This window comes from Anabrus simplex, chromosome 5 (assembly GCF_040414725.1).
Source record: "Anabrus simplex isolate iqAnaSimp1 chromosome 5, ASM4041472v1, whole genome shotgun sequence".
Taxonomy (NCBI): Eukaryota; Metazoa; Arthropoda; class Insecta; order Orthoptera; family Tettigoniidae; genus Anabrus; species Anabrus simplex.
Window position 1 is genome coordinate 356,781,184 of NC_090269.1, and position 22,662 is coordinate 356,803,845.

Consider the following 22,662-nt stretch of genomic DNA (forward strand, 5'->3'; position numbering starts at 1 on the left):
AATAAGAAAATAAACACAACAAAAATTGTCCCCATGGACTGCATATCCATATGTGGCTTGAAGGCGTGACCAGTCTTAAGGAAAATAATGGATAGGAAGAGTATTGTTGTATGGAAGGTTTTGCTCGCACAGTGACAAGAGACCTTAATGCTATTTGCTATTTGCTTTACGTCACACCGAAAAAAATACAAGGACGCAATTAAATGGCGATGATGGGGTAGGAAAAGCCTACGAATTGGAAAGAAGCGGCTGTGGCCTTAATTAAGGTATAGCCCCAGCATTTACCTGGTGTGAAAATGGGAAACCACGGAAAACCATCTTCAGGGCTGTCGACAGTGGGATTCGAACCCACTATCTCCCGGACGCAAGCTCACAGCTGGGCGCCCCTGACCGCACGGCCAACTCGCCCGGTGGAACGTATTGAATACGATCGAAGGTAAAAAGTTTTCAAATAAATGGTGCATCATAAACGTGATGGACAACTTCGTTATAGGAAGACTCCGATAAGGACTAGTCAGAAAATGGTAGTGAAATTTCCTAGATCTTGAAGGAGATGAACATTATGAATTGTTTGCTTTCAGAAATAGAAAAATCCTGTAGTTTTTTTATTATTGATATCGTGATCATAGCCGCATGCCTCCTAGTTTCAGGCTGAATTCGTTTGACAGGGATGTAACTTTTCATTTCATAAATCTTTCATGCACTGGCCGAGATTCGAACCGTGGCTGTCTTGTTGACAGTACCACTCGGCCTACGAAACGCCATCCCTGGTATGCATGATGGTTCATGGTGAGAAACATTTCTCTCCCGCATCTGGCAGATCACGACCTGAACTGTCATTATCTCCTTCTTTAAACATTGCCGTCCACGTTTCATTGCGGTCAAACAAGAAGCCGCACTGAACACACAGTACACCTGCAGGCTATCATTATAACATTCGAAAAATTACCATGAGAGCCAACATTCAAGACATTTCATCGGCCACTCAAGACACATGGCTGTTTCCAGGGATGACCAGGCCACAGGTTAGGTATCTCATATTCATTCAGTGCCAGAACTAGCGTTACAGCAAGAGCCGACGTTCGTGAAAATGTTTCAAATTTATCGTGGAAAAATAAGAAATCGCCATTATGGTTAGAAATTTGATAACAATTTCACGATTATTTTAAACGTATCACTATGCTATGCTATTCTATGCACGAATTTGAATCGGCAGCAGTCTTATGGATGATTATTTATTTATTTATTTATTTATTTATTTATTTATTTATTTATTTATTTATTTATTTATTTATTTATTTATTTATTTATTTATTTATTTATTTATTTATTTATTTATTTATTTATTTATTTATTTATTTATCTATCGTACGGCAAGTGCATAAAAGAAAAAGACAATTAATAATATATACAAGGACAAGAATGTTGGTAGTGCTCACATTTACAAATCAGTGTCCAGTTGCTGTAGCCATTCTAAGAAGGGAGGTGCAGTGGTGCCAACCTTAGAATTGGATTATCAGTAATAGCCTCCCGCCCCCGAGAAAAATTTATAGTAAAGTCCAAAGCATGCTCCTTCCTTATCGATAATGACACCCCTTCCACCCTACCCCCTAGCAATCTATTCGAAATTATATCATATTACACAAAATGTGCACACAACCTGTAAGTTCTGTGATAAAACAGGTAGAACTTCATAGGCTACACCGCTAGGATTATTACATAAAATATTAATTTAAATGCTGCTCATTCCTTGTAGCTGGTTTCTTACGGAGCAGCTGCTTTTCAGTGTAGTTTTTTGAAGCATCCTTCTCACTGTGATAACATAAGCGATTCCAGTGCAGATATGCTTAATGAAGGCCCCACTTCATTCTCAATCTTTCTGTCAACTGTCAGGTACACTTTACACAACAAATACAAGATTACTGAGGGGTTTATAGTGGAGAAGAGCAGCTCGTACATTCACTATGAATTTTACAACGCTTATAAGTAGCAAAAGGAAGTCACGATCGAATAAGTATCCTTGCCAACTCACAAGCATTGAAACGAGGAGAATTTAGGAGAAAGGCTCGAAAGGATTGATTATTTTTCCTTCTTTTCTCTTTCCCGTAGAATATTAATTTTTTGTGATAATGTCAGCTTTTCCGTAATAATTTCCCCTTTAACCGTAATTCCGTAATCATGAAGTAAAATCCGTAATAATTACTGACAATAGGTGTAGCACTGATGACATCTCGAGCTGGTCCACCATACTTCCTCAAAGGGCACTCCTCAATAATGTGCTGCACTGATTGGAAAGGGGCTCAGCAGTCACAGGTAGGGGTGCGACATGTTGATAACCTACTCGTGTTGTGCCCTGGGCAACGGACTGCTTATGCAGGACGGCTGATAGTCTACACCAGGGCCTCTCAGGGTGCATGCGCGTGGTGCATGCACTGTGCACGGTGCAAGAGACGACTTGGCTTGGTTGAACAGAGTGCAGATCCCCCACTCCTCGATTTGGAGCAATAGCGCTTACTCTGTCTTTCCTCACGCCTGTCTCGCTCGCTCCGCCTGTCTCCCTCTGCCCCACTTGCCCCGTAGCGCTCCAAATCCAGGCTGACTTGAGCCGAGCATAGGCGAGTTGAGCCGAGCTTAGCCGAGTAGCCCAGAGACGAAGCGTTGATCCCAGCCATGCCGAGCCGCAGCGATGCACAGTGCACGGAGCTCTTGCGCCTCTATCTGCACGCGTGAGATTTTGGACGTTTGAGAGGCCCTGGTCTACACAAATAGGCGACCGAATTAGATCCTGGATCTCTCACCGTCAATCAAAGTTACATCAGAAGATGAAATCAAAGATGAAGCCTACCAAAGGCACTTGTCAGAGCCAACTGACAAGAAAACTTGGAACCAGAGCTCACATAAGAAGGCCTGTAAAAGGACAAATGTGAATACCTTAGTAAACCAGCTGCTGACCTGAAAATTATGAATGACAATGTATAGTATTTGAAAATTTTATGACGTAGTTAAGCTGTTAACAATTGTAATTTTTGAAGGTCGCAATAAAGTCCATTCGACGTTCCATGTCTTACGACGTCGACATGAAAAAGATCTCTGGTGACACATTTGGTGCTAACCCGAAAAGATTATAGACACCCAAGAGAGATTCGGTTCACCCTGCCATCTAGCAGGCCTAGAGTAGAACGGAACGTCGAAATTGACGAGCAGGCAGCCAGACGGCATTGAATTAAATTGCCTGAACATGTTATCTGACGCCATAAAATTATTATTATTATTATTATTATTATTATTATTATTATTATTATTATTATTATTATTATTATTATTATTATTATTATTATTATTATTATTATTATTATTATTATTATTATTATTATTATTGAACATCATCTCTAATGGAATGTGCGAGTCCCCGTGGCTCAGGTGGCAGCCCGCTGGCCTATCACCGCTGGGTTCCGTGGTTCAAATCCCCGTCACTACATGTGAGATTTGTGTTGGACAAAGCGGAGGTAGGACAGAATTTCCTCCGGGTACTCTGGTTTTCCCTGCCATATTTCATTCCAGCAACACTCTCGAATATGATTTCACTTCATCCATCAGTCATTAATTATTGCCCCAGAGGAGTTCGAGAGGCTTCGGCAGCCGGCACAATTCCTATCCTCGCCGCTAGATGTGGCTTCGTTTATTCCATTCCTGACCCAATCAAATGACTGGAAACAGTCTGTGGATTTTAATTTTTCATTTTCTAAGAGAAAGTTCAAATTTTACAGGAACTGCTATTTCGTACAAAGTCGAAGGCACGGGCATCTCTTTCATGGAAAAATAAATATCTAGTCTAACAAAGAACTGAAAATTTCGCGTACGTTCTTACAATATTTCTTTTGGCTTTTCACAAACTTCACGGGTTGCGACCTTCTCAATGTGAGTGATAACTACTTCTCACAAGGACTGCGGTGTTTTGAATCCTGAACAACGCGTGAGGGATATTTAAAATTAGAAGTGTTGTCTTTGTGGTTAAAACTACACAATGAGAAATCGTGACTGTGATCGCGATTTCCACGGTAGTTACATAAAATTACTAACTTCTGTTGGTTTTCTCTGAGCTCTCTCCTTCGTCTGTTGGATGCGCCCAACATATGGCCTCACAATAAGCCAAAATGTCACCATGTGAAATTTGTTGTTTACGTCACCTGCTGTTGGCTTGTAGCCTCAGGGTTCTAGAATGGCTGAAAGTGAGATTTTCAACCCATTTCCCTACCCAGGTATGTCCACTTCCAGATCCTCAGACTAATTCGACGAGCCCGAGACAACCGGATGGAGAACTATTATACTAGCTCCTATAATACAGTAGTGGTTTTTAATATCCTGTTTATCGGTATCATGAGGTAAGTAAGCGTATGATTTTCTAAACCTGCGGCACTCTCAGGTATATAGTAGTGTGTATCTAGCTGCTGTAAAGTAATCAGTCATACGACAAATTCACTCCTAGTATTTTACTCGGCTAACGTGAAAGTCCTCAGTCAGTCATTTTAGAGAGATGATGGTGGTTGTTGATTTTTAAGAACTTAACATTGTGGCTCTAGGACACTTACAGGACACCTGACAGCGATCGAATTCATTTGAGTTGGATTGCATAGTGAAAAGGAATCTTATCGGAACCTGCGCTATTTTGACCGTTAAAATAAATGACAACGAAATTATTGAATTAATTCTGCTTGGTTTCCATTTTTATTTCAGTATATCGTAGCTTAAGAATTAACACTACCTATCTGACAACGTTCTTCCTATCCATTATTTTCCTTAAGAGTGGTCACGCCTCCCACCGCGACATGGACATGCAGTCCATCAGAACAATTTTCGTTTCTTCATTTTCGTATGCTTGTGTGTAAAGGAAAATGAACGTTATACAGCATCCTGAAGGAATGCATAAATACGTCACGCATACGGTATTTTAAAATTAATTTTAATTTACATCTGGCCACACGAAAAAGAACAGAAGGTAAATTGGTCTGATGAACTGCATACGGATATCGTTGAAGAAACAAAATGCCTTTATGTCAAAATGCTCTTCCCATCCATTACTTTATTTAAGCCTGGTCGCACCTCCCAGCCACTTATGGATATGCAGTCTATCAGAACAACTTTCGTTGTGCCCATATTCCTATGAAATGAAATGGCGTATGGCTTTCAGTGCCGGGAGTGTCCGAGGATATTTTCGGCTCGCCAGGTGCAGGTCTTTTGATTTGACTCCCATAGACGACCTGCGCGTCGTGATGAGGATGAAATTTTGATGAAGACGACCAATGAAGGTGCGTAAATAAAAATGAACCTAACCGTACCCTAATGTAGGAATGTATGTTTGAGTGACGTAGTCTCTTTACAATTGGCGTTTCGTCGCACCGTCACAGATAGGTCTTATGGCGACGAGAGGGGTGTATTTACGTACTCCTATAGTATACTGTACTTATGGTTCATTTTCCTTTACAACCCTGCATAGGAAAATGAACATAACAGACATTGTTCTCATGGACTGCATACCCATGTGAGACTGGGAGGGGTCACCAGTCTTAAGGAAAATGATGGATGTGAAGAGCATTGTGAGTTATGATCTTTTGCCCGAACAGCGACGAATTGTTGTTTCAATGAATGCTGTTTCTTTCTTAGTTCACAAGTTTTGTTTAGTTTCAACGAATGCTTCTTCTGTCAAATTTCTAACATCTATTTCAAGATGTATTTCAATGCCTAGTTTCCAATTTCTATTTCAATATGAGCTGTTTCAGCCTAAATCGCAATTTTTGTTTCAATGTATGTTGCTACTACTGGATTTTAAATGTTTTTTTTTCTACTTCTGCCAATTTTGCGTGTTATTTTCCGATTCAGTCCGGCGGTGTCTGGAGATGCTCAGATATACTAGCATCGTGTGGATGAATTTACCAGGACAAAAAGAACTCTTATAGGACAAAATTCCGGCACATCGGTGCCTCTTTAAACGGTAAAAGTATCTGCATATCAAGACAAAAAGTAATAATATTATTATTACTATGTTTCACTGTGTGTTTTTCTGCCTAGTTACCAAATTTTGATTCAATGTATACTCTTTCTGCCCTATTTACAATTTTTACTTCAGGCTGTACAGTTTCGCTTAAATTACAATTTTTCTGCTTTGTTTACAATGTTGTTATTTTAATTTATTGTTTCGTTTCTTCTTACCTTCTAATTTTCTCTCTACGTATGCATCGCCGCTAATAATTATTAATCACTCATGAAACCAAATTGCGCGATTGAAAATGTAGTATCCACTGAAAAAGAACTTCGAAGATGCAGTAGGTTTATGGCTTCGGTACAATTTTCACATCGTCGTTGTGCCTACAAAAATCACTATATGGAATATTTCAGCTTAGAACTTTGCTTGGTAAGGTTCTGTCATCTGAGGGTCAATATTTTACGAATGATTTCAAAGAATTTTCGCTGAAATATACGTTTGCTGCGGGCCAGTATTTCTCCAATTATATTATGACATAGCTGTTTTCTCAGGCGCAATGACGACATTCATCTCTCATACTTCCTGAAAGTAAGTCAAGGCCTTCGGCTGGCTTCAAGTTGGTCATCCCTGACCTAGAAACTTCCATAATTCTGTTAAAGATATTTTATTAATAATCTTTGAAACATGAGGAAGTAATAACTTTGTGAAGGTCATCTATTTCACAAAATGCCTATTACGAGCTTCAATCTTCAGTTTAAATCTGAAAAGTAAACAATCCTGTCCGTTTTATGGTTTACACAACCGAACTTTAAGGAATTTACTGCACCCATACCACTATCTTCTCTGAATTTACGCAGTTCTAGGAGCCATAAAATAAAGGTCGTAACTGTTTTGATCAGTAAAGACGGCAATTTTTCTTCCCAGTTGTAATTATTTCTAATGTTCATTTGGTTTTTGTGGATATTTCTGCGTTAAAACATAGCTGAAATTCAGCAAGCTCCAATGTTCCTTTGTCAATAGTTCATAATCGAAGCGTAACCGCGAACAAATGTCTATGTGACAATTTGCGAGTTTCATAATATCGCGCTTGTAAGCCGTTGTTGCTTGTTGATTCGGCGTGCTTAGAATAATGCCGCGGGTTAAAAAACCAAAACTCGTATGTCGCAATGCTCTTCCTATACATTATTTTCCTTAACATCAGTCTCATCTCTCAATCACAGTTCTGGATACGCAGTTCATCAGAACAATTTTCCTTGAGTTCATTTTCCTATGCTAATGTGTAAGAGTGTCTACATACGTCATGCAAACATATCGTCACTCTGCAATCAAAATCTCGTATCTCGCAATGCTCTATTATTTTCCGTAAGACTGGTCACGCCTCTCAGCCACATTTGGATATGCAGCTGATCAGTATAATTTTCATTGGGTTCATTTTCCTATGATATTGTGTAAAGAAAGAAATGAAGCTTAAATATATTATACTGTCGGAGTACTTAAATACGGCATACAATCATACATTTCTACAGCACTGTACATAAGGTTCATTTTCGTTTACGGATAACCATAGGAAGGAACACAACGAGCGTTGTTCTGATGGACTGTGATCCACATGTGGCTGGGAGGCGTGACACGTCTTAAGCAAAATAATGGATATGAAGAGCATTGGGAGATGGGAGATTCTGCTGAAACAGTGACGATATGTATTCCATATTTAGAGAATGTCGATGTGTGACTAACATGGACACACATGTGTTTGTAGAACGCTATCCACGTTGCGAACATCCAGACTACAATGTCCACGATGAACTTTAACTACACGTATACACGTCAGGAGGGGATTCCTGGTGGGAAAATAAACAAAAACATCTCATGTCAACATATGTCTGGAAGGGCATATTTTTCATGGTAGATGGAACTGCTGTGCACGACATAATTCTCCATAACAACTCTGAGAGTGTGCTTTTTGGTGCTGCAGGTTGACCTTTGAGTTATATCGATACAGTGGATTTACAATGTTCCGTTATTCGTAGCAGGTACAAGCCGGGATACAATGCATATACAAACAAGCAGAGCATGGTCGATAAGCTGCAAAGGGTTTACCGATAAAAGTACCCTTACAGATAGCACCACACGAACCACTAAACGGCTACGGCCGTTTGCCATAGTAATGCAATATCATGTACTAACTGAACAACGTAGTATTGTGTACCAATTGCTTCATAGCAGACTCACCGCCCATTCTGGACATATCGTCGCCTAAAAAAAGACTACCTCGTTTCTCACGATCATCTTCCTGTCCATTATTTTTCTGAAGACTCGTCACGCCTCCCAGCCCCGTATGGATTTGCACTCCATCATAACAACCTGAATTTGGTATGTCTGTGTATAAAGGAAAATGAACCACATATTCAGTATACTGGAGGAGTGCGTAAATACGTCATATAAACATACATCCCTACAGTACTGTATGGTAAGGTTCATTTTCCTTTACACGTACACATAGGAAAATGAACACAAAGAAAATTGTTCTGATAAACTGCATATGCACAAGTGGCTGGGAGGTGTGACCAGTCTTATGGAACATAATGGAAAAGAAGAGCATTGTGACTTACGAGATATTGCTTTTTAGGCGACAATAAGTTTATGCTGATATCAGCTCTCCAGTTTCATATTCTGTCAGGAATTACCCCCTAGAGTTTGTCCCTACAGCTTAAGTTCAACGTGTATTTTATGGCATGATCATCGTCTTAGGGAAACAAGGATGTTAGTACTGTACGTCGCAGACATGATACTGTGCGAAATCGTACGATCAGGGCGTGTTTTGCGTGATGTGTTTGATAGCCCTCGAACATTCATCCGTCATGTATCACATCGAACAGTGTGTATCATTTCTGGAGCGAAGAAATTTATGGGCAGGTTTTAGTGTCATCATCAGGACCCAATCTTTACCGCCTCTGTAATCGTGAGTGACGAGGACATACTTAGGAATGAAGGAGTATTTAATATCCACAATGCCCATCAATGGAGTCTTGAAAACCCTCATAGCAAACGTGAAAGGGCGTTCCAACACCACTGGTCGGTAAATGGTGTGGGCTGGAGTTTTTAGAAACCCCCATCTTACAGTAGGACCGAATTTACTGTACTACCTGACACACTAAATGTACGAACACACCTCTTCTTATTGCGGTATGCAATTCCAGAACTAATAGACGACGTACCACTTGAATTACGTCAAAGAATGTCCACTACATCAAGATGGAAAACAGCACATCAAGAAAGGACTGTACAGCAGCATTTGAACGCAACTTGGACAGGGCGTTGGATTGGTCATTACGATTCCATATGATTTCCTGCCAGGTCACCTGATTAATTCCCCTATATTTTTTCTGTGCGGTTATCTGAAGTCTGTTGTGAATTAAAACAATCAACCTGAGGATATTTTCGAATTAATAGGACACATGTATGCTAGCGTTCTTTCATTTAATGAAGAAATTCTGCTGAACACACAGACGGGATTGATTTGACATCTTGAAATGTGTACAGGCGGTAATGGGGGAAACTTCAAACAGATACTGTAGATAACCCAATGAAGTGCGTGTTATTTCACTGGGATGAATGTTTGCCTGATTTATTATTATTTACAGTGCTAATTTCTGTGTTATTTTAATGTTAATTTCATATACTAAATGATTTGGCAAGCACTGGAGAAAGAAACTGCATCTGTTTTAAATTGACATCATTAATTATGTAAATTTCCAAATTCGTGACACCAAAATGATAAATAAGTGAACTAAAATCTGAAAAATATTAAATAAAATCTTACACCAAATGTGCACACACTTACAAAAAAGAATTACGCAACCAAGATAAATCATGCGAGCACAACGAAGACTGTCACACAGTATCACCATAGCCAGTTTCGTGTTTTATTTGCTTTTAAACCTGATTGTTTGCGCACAGGTGCCCTTAGAGACATATATGCCTCTGCCCCATTCATAGATGCAAGATACCGAATAAGCTTTTAGTAGCTGAATTTGCAGCATGTCCAACGACACATTCGACAAGTCTTTGACCATTTAAATGAGTTTGAGAGAGGCAGCATCATAGGACTAAAAGTGTCCGGTTCGAAGTTTCGGAGCATTGCTCACCACTTCAAATATTCTGACAACATTGTGGGTCGTTTCGGACGCAGTGGATACGTGAGGGTGCATGGACACTTCAAGAAGGCTCAGATTGACCCTAGTGGACTACCAGCTGGGAAGATCATTTCATTGTGGGTCAGGCTGTGTGCATTCCACGGTTGTCGCTGCTCACCATCCAGAGACATGTCACGGCAGCTGGGGATACGCCTGTGTCCACTACTACCACATCCAGACGGTTAGAAGAGCAGAATCTGCCGTCGTCTTCGTGTTCCTTTCTACGTCTAGCATTACGAGCTTAGCATTGCCGAGCACGCTTGAACAGGCAGCATGGCAGCTTGCGGATTGATGGCACGTGGTGTTCAACTATGAATGGTTGTTCGATCAAGATCCAGACGAATCTCTATTGCAGTGATCCACACTTCATCGCAGAGTCGCACCTTGCCCCAGCGAGAGATGTCCTGGTGTGACGTACAATTTTCTCGATACTCACTCCCTACTGTTGGTGATTGAAGGATACCTGACCGTTCAGCGATACGTCCAGAAAATTCTACTACCGTCTGTGCTTCCCTTTCCAGTGAAGCCTTATAACCCATTTTCCACCAGGAAAATGGCCGGCCTCACATCTCTGGTCTTTCTTCATGATACAGTATAAACAAGCTTAATTGGCCAGCGGAATCTCCAGACCTCTCGCTAATCAGGAACGTCTGGGACCAGATTGGTTGGCAACTTCAGCCAGCGGCAACTACGGGCATTTTGATGGTCAGTTGTGTCAGGTGTGCCAGGATCGTCCTCAGGAGAGCATCCGACCTCTGCAAGTTCCCATGCTCGACCACATAGCCACCTGTCCCTGTGCTACGGGTAGATCAGCATAGCACTCAGTGCATCCTAGAAGTGTTTGTAACCATGCAATAAATGCTTGGTGTTGTACAATATTTTGATGTTTTCTGTATATTACCATGTACTAGTATATCGTCGCTGCCGGGACAAAACCTCCTATGTCAAATATTTCAGCTTAGAACTTTGGCTTGTAAGGTTCTGTCATCTAAGGTGCAATATTGTGTGAATATCGTTAAGACATTCTCGCTCTTCATAACGTGTGTGCTGCAGGTCAGTATATCTCCAAAAATATTATCACATAGGAGGTTTTGTCCCGGCAACGACGATATTATCATGCCCTGTGCTTGTACTCACCTATAAGGCTATGCGATCGCTCCTTCATGGTGCTCATTTCTTCTTCTACTTCTTCTTCATATTATTATTATTATTTATTCATTTTACAAATACATGTATTTCTGGGGACTTGAACTGTGTGTTACACAAACACAATATAAAAACACCTTACCGCTGATCTGACAAAGCAGCACATTCACTGCTGTCCTCCTTAGCAAGAATACCATACTTACGAGTTGATCTTGCCTGATGTTCAGAATTCAACAGCCAATACTGATGCATTGAAACACTTGGTAAAATGTTAACCTGAATAAACAGACTTCAAATAGCCTATGATTCATTTTCCTATGCAAAGGTGTAATGGAAAATTAACCTTAAATGCATTATACTGTAATAGTGTGTAAATACACCACCCAAACGTACATTCTTACAGTTTGGTACCGTAAGGTTCGGTTTCCTTTACACAACTGCATAGGAAAACGAACGCAAGGAAAAATACTCTGACGGACTTCATCTCCATATGTGGCTGGGAGACGTGATCAGTCTTAATGAAAATAATGGACAGGAAGAGAATTCTGATTTAGGACGTTTTTTTTTCAACAAAGATAAGCAGAGGTAATGAAAATAGAGAGATATGGAGGTCATAGCTATGATTATACCTGCCGAAACAAAGAACAGTCCTTAGTGACTGTATTTACGGTATCTTGGTTACGTATTGCGGCAGTACTGTACAGTAAACCATTACAATATATCATCGTTGCACATGAAAAACCTCTATGTGAAATATTTCAATTTAGAGTTTTGGTCCGTAAGATTCTATCATCTAAGGTTCAGCAATGTGGGAGTATGTTCAAAGAATTCTCACTCTTCACGATATAGAGGATGGTTGCCTAGTTGTACTTCCTCTTAAAACAATAATCACCACCATCACCACCACTTCACGATATATGTGCTGCGGGTCAGTATTTCTGCCACAACATTATCACATAGCGGTTTTTCCAGGCGCAAAGAATTTTTTGTTTGTTTGTTTGTTTGTTTGTGTGTTTGTGTGTGTGTGTGTGTGTGTGTGTGTGTGTGTGTGTGTGTGTGTGTGTGTGTGTGTGTGTGTGTGTGTGTGTGTGTGTGTGTGTGTGTGTGTGTGTGTGTGTGTGTGTGTGTGTGTGTGTGTGTGTGTGTGTGTGTGTGTGTGTGTGTGTGTGTGTGTGTGTTTCAATGTTCCTATCCTCATTTCAAGTATCCTAAGCAGCCGCATCATGGCCTGTGAAATTTGTACAGCATTATCGTTCACCCTGTTAACTGAAGAAGTACGAAAATTTGGTACAGGAATAGAGAGAGGATGATCAAAATACTGGTACACCAAGATATGTGTAACTCACTTTATTGTTTATTCGCTCTACAGCACGAACCGCTATCAGCACTACTGGGACATACAAAAACAAGACAGGAATAATTATACAAGAGTGTCAACTCAGAAGATTATCAGATATCGTATACCAAGACCAGATTAAAACAGGTTCCACAGCTCGCAGTGTTCGTTTGTTGAAAGGAATTAGAATGTTTAAGTCTGGTCTTGAAATCACGCTTCCTGAATTTTGATCAAATATTATTACGTTAAATGTTATGTACATTGGCAAATTACAATATATTTTCAATGTTCTTGATAAATATTAAACATGAGGAAGTGATCAAAATTCAGGAACAGTTCCAATGAGTTTTCACTGAACGGCATATAGTATAATACACTACCTGATGACATCACACTGAGCCATTATCAAGGAGAAAAATCCACCTTCAACTGTATTGAGCAATCGGGTTTGAGAATACAATAACGAGAAAAAATAGTACAATGTAACATTCCTGGAGATTAATCGTTCAGGTTACATCCTGACTAGAATAATATTTTATCTCTTTCTATCGTCATTCTTCTTAAATAACAGATAGTTTAGAACTTTCACGTAATTTTCACCTATCATCTTCAACGTCCTTTTTGTTGACTAATAGCACAACCAGCATTTTCTTCCAATATCCATAATAATAATAATAATAATAATAATAATAATAATAATAATAATAACAATTACCACTACTGGAAAGAAACTTGGCCCGGAGGTTTATTCGTCCTACACCAAAAATGAGTACCAAGTTGATTTCTGGAGGAAACGGCGGTTGGGCATAGAGCTAAGCACTCTTTAGAGTTAAGATTACGGATATCGAAAGCCTACTGCAAGGGTCTTCATGGCCTCTACGGAGATGCTTTTTAATAATCGTATGGTGTCAGCTACCATGTACACGTGTCGGCTCTTTGATTTTAGTCTACGTTGTGGCAGAGAAACTAGAACTCTATTGGGCTTCCGATAGTTGAATTTTAATAAATTTGATTGTGTAAACACGGAAAAAGTCGTCAGACATGTTTTATGTGACGACGCTGCACGACATGGAGTTCGAATAAATTTCAAAAATCCAACTGCCTCTAATATTTTGAGGTCAGGAGACCGTCACTTCTCCAGTGATCCACAGAAGGATATAAAGTATACTAGTTTAACACTGGAGTAAATGCGCCATCTACGTGCTGTGGTATGCCTACCTCTTACATTGAAACCCTATGTGTGATTCCTGGCTCGTCCCAGTATTTTAAGAACGGAATGTAGTTCACTCAGCTTCTTTATATCAATCACAAGCCGCCTGATATGAGGGTTAGTGATTCCAGTTAGGGACACAGTATGGCTGTGAACATCTTAACGCTAACCACGTTGCGCTCCAGTGTCTGCTGGTCAACTGGCTGGAAATCAGTCGTCTGGGCAGCCTGAGGCTCTTACGTGACCAAGGATTTGGATATTTTATGTATGAACACAGTTTTTATTTTTCGAAAGATTTCCACGCACCAGCAATTCAGGAACAAAATTAAAACCTGTAAATCAGCTAACATTAATTATTTTTAACTCCTCATTATTTCCACAAGTGTCCAGCTCCATGGCTAAATGGTTAGCATGCTGGCCATTGGTACTAGGGGTCCCTGGTTCGATTCCCGGCAGGGTCGGGAATTTTCGCCATCATTGGTTAATTTCTCTGGCACGGGGGCTGGGTTTATGTGTCGTCTTCTACATCGTTTCATCCTCATCACGACGCGCAAGTCGCCTACGGGTGCCAAATCAAAAGATTTGCACCTGGCGAGCTGAACATGTCCTCAGACACTCCCGGCACATAAAACCATACGCCATTCCATTTCATTTATTTCCACAATTAAGTATTATATCTGCATTTTGAGCGAATGTAGCCATAAATCAGCTATCAACACTTTCAGAATTGTTTACCCACTATGCTGGTAATATCGATTTTCGATTGTATACTCGATTAATAGTGTGATCTGCGATACATTAGTTACGTTTTGGTTGAAATATTTAATTACCCGTTCAATGTTCGATTAGTTTCTTCTGTCCTAAATATTTACTAAGTGAAATGATTGAAAAGAGACTAATTGTACCAGTGAACCCAAAAGAATGTCATATCAAATTAAATGGGTAATTCGGTGCAAAAGAGCGGAAAAACTAAAAGTTAACAGTACAAGGACATATTTTGTACCTTTTCTTTCACGGGATTGTGTACGCGATTTGAAAAATGAAGACGTGCTCTTCGAAATGTCAGAACGGTTGCACACAATTGTCAAACCATGAGGCGATTTCCATTAGTCAATGCTCGTTGGCTATCAGATGCGCCGAAAACAGGAATACAACCCCTTCACGTTATCTTTGAAAAAACTCGTCCATCCTACTTTGACCAGGCGCCGTCTGATATCCACACTTTTGCAGCATTTATTAAAAACTTCCTGGGGGAGGATTAGAAATCGATTGTGAATTCCTCATGTTGTGACGTCAGGTACTTGACTATAATGATGATAATAATAATAATAATAATAATAATAATAATAATAATAATAATAATTTATGTCCCTCTAACCACTTTTTAGTAACTTTCGGAAAATGTTTTTGACTGTGGACGTTAGGGTGTTGGAAATTTTGTTCTGCTGAAGACATAAGGCATGTCGATTAACAATAACCTAGACTTATCGTTCTTAAACATCATCGAATACTACCTAGCTCATCCGGGGTACCGACTTTGATTTCGGGCTCGTATAAACATTTTAATACTAGACTGAGGGCTGTAACAGGTTTCATTCAACCTCGTGAGATCAACTAAGGAGCTAACTGATTTGAGAAACAGCAGATTCTGTCGTAAAGAAGACTTAGAAACACTGACACGCTGATGACTTGACACTTCAATAATCTTCAAGCCACTTGGTTGAGCATTAGTCGTCGTAACAAATCATTACTCTTTATGGGTTGTGCATGCCACAAATTTTCTTTGTTTTTTTGTCCATACTAAGTATTACATGTTTTGGCATGCATGTATTGACACTATGAGAGACCTTGTTGCCTGTTTCTTATTGAATCACCCGCGTAATCATGCTTATACCATATACAGTTGAAAGAAGTGAACAGTTCTCTCCTCGCCGTTGGTGAAGCACTAGAACAGGTGCGATATCAGTTCATTGGTACAAGAACACACTCTCCCATATGTACAGAGTACTGCGTGGTGATTTATACTACCCTACTTATTAACAAGTGAATATCCTTCATACATTAGCGATAGCAACATGTAATGGTAGTCTAAAGTACTTGTGGAACATTACTGAGTACTTGGTTTCAATAACAATAATAGCATACTGTATAATAGTTGTACCATTAGCATATAACATAAAATCACATGTAATAGCTTCTCCTTATATATTTCCCGCAGTCCAGAGTTTCTTATTTGAAGGAATGCACTGCGCTCACGTTAAAATTTAGGATAACTAAATTTCGCATTAATTCTTACATTTTATAATTGAAGAGTGTTTATTCAAAGGCGGAAAATTATGGAAAAACGCAAGTAAACGTATGATAAAAGGTACGTAGAACGTACCCATGATCGGGTATAGTACTACTTTTAAGGAACTACATCTTTCTGGTCTGGATTCCTTATGGCAATAGACAGTATTCAATTTCTACAATGCATGTGGACGAAATACTAAACAATTGTTTGAAGTGGAAATTGAACCTTTTGAACAGACACTCCTCAATTATGTAATGAATTAATGCATCATTATTAAAAATAAATACATGTTTTAACATTTCTAAAACAAATATGCCACTACAGTATTTCTACTTCAAATAATTTTCTCTGGTTTTTACATGTACACACGCTCAGCATCACTGAATTATGATTAAGCTACTCATAGAAAAAATGGGCATGGCTTGTTCAGTATAGAATTTCACAATTGCACAGTTCACTGTTGCACATAGCATACCTTCGTCGCGCTTCGAAATACCTTTATGTGATAATGTTGAGGGGAGGAATACTGACGCGCAGCACTGGATCACATGGAACGAAAAATCGCTGATATTTTTCATGCATTACTGAACCTTAGAAGACAGAACCTTACTGGCCTGAGTTCTAAGGTGAAATAGTTTACAGCATAGCGGTTTTTTTAGACGCAACGACAATATATGAAGAAAATGTAGTTCTAAAAGTAGCAAACGTCTGAACGAAATGGAAGAACGGAAGATTTTATAAGACTCAGTCAAATAGAACTGTTGCTTCAAATTCAACAACTTAAGGTCGGGATCCATCGCTTGTGTCTAGGACCTATAGTGTATAGGAGGAACGCACAAGGTCGACTGGCCTATGAATTTGTCTGCATTCAAAACTATTTGAGACATAACTGAAAAACACGTCAGATATTTTTACATACCACTCACATAACTACATTCACTGAAGACTGCATTACACGCAACTGCCGTTGGCATACCTGCTGCACTCAGCCAACATTGTCTTCAATCAAAAGCTGCTCAACGGAGGGCAAAAGTAAAACATACATGATACTCGGTCGGTGGTCATATTTAGCAATCATACAGAATGTAATCCAAAAATGACATAGATTAAACTTTCTGAAATATTCATTTCTTCTTCAACAATAACCAAAGAAGTTTTTAAAAAACATATTACTGATGGTGATGCTTGTTTTGTACTCAGTTATATTCCACAGGCCTGGGTGAATTAATATATTAATGATCCTATACATTACTTTTAGAAAATAATGTACACTGTACCATTAGCTCGAGTTGAGCATTATTCTTTTTGCTTTTGTCACGTGATAATTCACTTATTAACTTGGATCTTCTTTGTACTTTGGTTGCAGTCGAGTAAAGTCTTCTGCAATTACACTATCCATGTAAATAAGTGGCTGGCCTATTATAGGCATACCTACTAACTCTGGTTAAATGCGTATGAAGTGTCCGGTTGGACATATTTTAGACTTACTACAGGCAAATTTTCTGTAACCGGGTCCTAAATTAATTCTATCGCTTCATTTGTTAATAGAAAGTCTGGATATACTGTCTGTTTTACAACAGTTTTAAAAAATTAAACTACAGGAGCACTGAAGCAAAACAAAACGGATAATAGGTACCGGTAAGTGATGATCATTAAACTGTATTCTCCAAATCATGTACATTTTAATTAAAAATGTGCGATATGAATTTCTAATTAAAGAAAATAAAACTTATAATCCTGGACTCTGAGTGCATTCCACTGTGAAAGAGAGGATTTCGTAATTACAGATCAAACAATACGCGCCTACAAATTGTACTGGGTGCAGCAAAAGATTGATGAAAGAGACTAAAGAAGTATACCCATGAAATAACCATAGGTCGTAAATTAATACCTGAGGTACTTTCCTGTGTATTCATACACAAAATTACACATAACTCCTGATATGTGCTCAATCATTTACAATTAAACATTTTCACGTTAAGAGGTTATAGAATTCACGAAGTCAATTTAGAATGTGTTCACCGAGCGGGATTTCTGTTCACTTTCATTCAGGAGACGGTGGGTTCGAAGAAAAAAAGAAAATATTTTTAACCATGGTGGGCACTGTCGTTAAGTTCCTGAATGTTTTTCTAGTTTTCTTCATAGTATCTTATTTCGTCACATCTCATCTCAAAATATCGGCCATTGAAATGGATGCATATCGGCGATGCGCCTGTATTGTTGGAGAAATACTGACCTGCAGCACATATAGCAGAAGAGCGAGAATTCTTTGAATTAATTCCGACAATATCGAACCTTAGACGATAGACCATTACCGGGCAAACTTCTAAGCTTATTTCACATGGCTGTTCTCGGAGGCGCAACGACAATGTGTCAAAATAATTTTATTTTTCTCGCTATCTCCTCCAAGGACATCGCTTGATAATATTATAACGTTTCGTAATTAATGTTGATATTGTTATTCGCTTTAGGTCCAACTAACTACTTTTACGGTTTTTGGAGACGCTGATGTGCTCGGGTTTAGTCCCGAAGGTGTTCCTTTACGTGCCAGTAAATCTACCGACACGAGGCTGACGTATTTGAGCACTTTCAAATACTACCGGACTGAGCCAGGATCGAACCTGCCAAGTTGGCAGAAAGCCAGCGCCTCAACCGTCTGAGCCACTCAGCCGGCATAATTAATGTAAATTGAACTATTATCACTCTGAAATTAAAAATCATGAGGGGAAATTTTCCCGTTTCGAGAATGTAAGCTTTCGTAAGTGAAAACTGCTGTACCTGTTTCGAGATTCAATTCCGAAACAACGAGTTACCTATGTAAGAAGTACCTTACTTACTACTCTACGCAGACCTCCAGGATGCGAAGATAGTAACAAAGACAGAAAAATCGAAGATGTATACATGAAAAAATCGTTCGAATTTCGAATAAGAAGCTATCGATGGGAAGATGGTACCGAACGTATGATTTTCAGGAATTTGCAAACATGCTGACGCCGTGTTACTAAGCAAAAGAATCACTTTGAAAAAAAAAAGTATTTTGCGACGCTTGTAAAATGGTATATTTTCTTAATATATGAATATCGAAGACTTCTAATTAAGTCCATATAACTTAATGTAAGGTTTTGACATCACTGACAGTTGGGGATCTATAACAAATGAAGCGATATTATTGACTACATTTACACAAATATCGAATATGAATGCTTCATGTAATACAGTATTGTTCTACTTAAGTAACTGCCATCAGTACTGACATGTTAAAATATATATTGTATAATAAAGAGAGCTATTACTCTAGTCCATAATTTAAGACATCTGTAAAATATATGTACAGGCCAGTTATTTAAATACAAACAGAATCAACTCGGCGATAGTTCTGTGCACCAACTCATATAGGTCTACGCTAAATAAACAAAATACACTGTCACTTTTTTCAAGTGTTCATAAATAGTCATACATACACTACGATATTACCCACGATGTACCCGTCCCACTTCTGACGGGAAATGTCCGTGTTCACCAGTTTGGGCAGCATTTCTTCATTCCACACAGTGAAGAATATAACTTATACTAATTTGTTGTTCGTTAATATGCCTACCGAAGGAAGGTTCCCTATTACATCCTTTATTAATTTACGGACTCCAATTTAATACATCGGTTAATACACGACGTACTTTTTTACCTTTAATTGTCAAGATAATGTTCAATATTCGCTAAGATTTATTTTTAACGACAATATATTGCAATGTTGTTGAACAATTCTGGAATTAAAAATATAATCTAGCTCACTGATTAAATATAAAAGATTCAGAAGTCCTACTTCTAACACAATGGTACTTTCGTTATTCTGGGAAAGTGTAATCTTTTCCAGCATGATTCCATTTGGAACCATATACTACGTTTCCTTCAAGTTGAATATTTGCCATAATCTTGTTAGCACAGTAATTAGTAAACTTAGTTGATTATGTTTCAGTAAAAGTCAGTAACTTGTGACACTGATCTTAAATACGATACTGTACATTTTCTTTCTTTGGTGATTTGGATCACCGCATTAACAAACACAATATTTATTATGAACTAAGTGAAGTGCACGGAAATGTTCATCGCCGCACTGCAGTATTAATTGAGAACCATAACACTGTATCGAGAATTTTGGGAATCCGTATATAACAACTAGTTTAAATGAATATTTCCTTATGGATAACAATAGAGAAAGCAAAAATCGTTCTTGAGGTACTTCCTTCATACTTCACAACACCGGTTCAAATGTCTGAGGAAACCGGATAATTGGCATTTCTTGTTCCTTTGATTTGTTTAGTGCTCATTCCTATGTACGGTAGGTAATAAGCCTTCCAGACTTTAAAACAGGCTTGACTACATGCCACACCGTCCATCCAATCAGAGATGAAATTGCGCCCAATATTTCAGACTATGTGTTGGAGAAAAAAGAATTGGAAAGATTTTTAAAAATTAAATTATTATTGAGACCATAACGGCTATATCAGGTTATATCATTTCCACGGATATCCTGGTTATTATATTGTAGATTGATATTTAAAAAATATGATGTTTCAAGGACTCCAAGAAGAGCATTTTCAAGGCAAACATACTTAGGATAGTGTCAGAATTATAATAATTTAATATTTTTGTTTATTTCATTCAAATCTAACCATCGAGATATCTTACTAAGAAAATCGAGAAACTGCCCCTCTAAGAAGACAATGTCTGTAGTATAGAAAATATTTTCCTACTTCCATGAGTGATATTTTGTTTCCTAAGATGCTATAATACATATCATCGCTTAATAAGCAAACCTTCGAATCTCACAACGCTCTTCCTTTGCATGATTATCCATAAGACTGGTCACGCTTCCCAGCCAAGTACGGATAGTCCATCAGAACAATTTTTGGATGTATTCATTTTGTTATGCTGAATTGTACCTTGCCGTACTGTAGTAATGTATATTTGCATGAAGTATTGACGGACTCCTACAGTGTTACGTGTTTCAGGTTCATTTTTCATTACACGAAAGCATAGGAAAATGAGCACAATGAAAACTGTTCTGATAGATTGCATATCCATAAAGGTGAATGGGAGGCGTGACAATTCTTAAGGAAAACAATCGACAGGAAAAGTATCGTGGTATTCGAAGTTTAGGTTCTTAAACGGCGATACATTGCCCACTCTGCCTTTAATGAAATATAAATTACTTGATTCGCAATGTACATTTTTTATGACATTTATTATTTATTAACTTTGAATAAAATGCATTTGCTCTGAAAATGAGTTCTAAAGAGGGCGAAACATCTGCTTTTATTTTACACCAGCACACAAAATAACATCCTGGATATTTGAAAGTATAACAATATTATAGAAAGATATCTTTAGAAATTGGTTTCAAAGGAACAACTCTGAATACAGATTCTGTGAAAGTGACTAAAGAAATCATTTGGTCATAAAATCATGATCGAAGTTTGTTGTTGGATATTCTACAGCACACGTAGGAAATGTCACTTGCACGAAGAGGACGGAACGAATGTTCTCCACGTTTCATTGTAGGTGGGGAGTCCTTAGTCAATTCGCTTCTTCTCTGCGGCAGCTGCTTGTTCCTCTTCCTCGCGAGTCATGGGGATGGTCGAGTGGTTGTAGAGCCCCTGAGCCATCAGCTGCAGGGCCAGTGGGTTCTTCTGGCCGCTGGCCTTCTTGATCTTGGCCCGCTTGTTCTGGAACCAGATTTTGATTTGCGCCTCGTTCAGACCCAGTTCCCTCGCAAGCTCTTGACGTCGCCGCTCCGTCAAGTAGCGGTTTTCCGCGAACTCGTGTTTCAACCTCGCTAGCTGTTCTCCGCTAAACGCCGTGCGAGGACGCTTCTCTTCAGGTTTCTTGTCCTTGCGCTTTGGTCTCCGCGAGCGTGGACCTGAAACAAAAAACAGAGAGCCTTAGGTAATGTCACTAAACAAATTAATTACTTTTTAATATGGATAGAGTTAGTAACAGTTACACTCAATAAGCCGAAATATTAATGAAGGAGAATATGTAGGATGAGAAGGCTTTTTTTTTTTTTTTTTTTTTTTTGCTAGTTGCTTCACGTCGCACCGACACAGATAGGTCTTATGGCGACGATGGAACAGGGAAGGGATGAGAGTGGGAAGGAAGCGGCCGTGGCCTTCATTAAGGTACAGCTGCGACCGTGGCCTTAATTAAGGTACAGCCCCAGCATTTGCCTGGCGTGAAAATGAGAAACCACGGAAAACCATCTTCAGGGCTGCCGACAGTGGGGTTCGAACCTACTATCTCCCGAATACTGGATACTGGCCGCACTTAAGCGACTGAAGATGAGAAGGAGGTAGAAAAGAAGAAAATAATAACAATCAACACACTAAACAAATAATAATAATAATAACAATCGTATGGCCTCAGCTACCGTGTGCAGACTTTCAATTTGACGCCATCTTCCTCTGTGGGTGGGGGCGGTACAATAACACCCACGGTATCCCCTGC

General features: G+C 39.0%; 1 protein-coding gene across 1 annotated transcript in view; it reads right to left on the bottom strand.

Moving 5' to 3' along the window:
- Positions 1 to 21,731: 21,731 nt before the first annotated feature.
- LOC136874535 (homeobox protein engrailed-1a) overlaps positions 21,732 to 22,662 on the bottom strand; it is a 438,268-nt gene continuing 437,337 nt past the window's right edge. The window contains exon 3 of the mRNA XM_067148172.2: positions 21,732 to 22,078. Within this exon, the coding sequence (XP_067004273.2) occupies positions 21,732 to 22,078 (347 nt within the window). The remainder of the gene's footprint in view (positions 22,079 to 22,662) is intronic.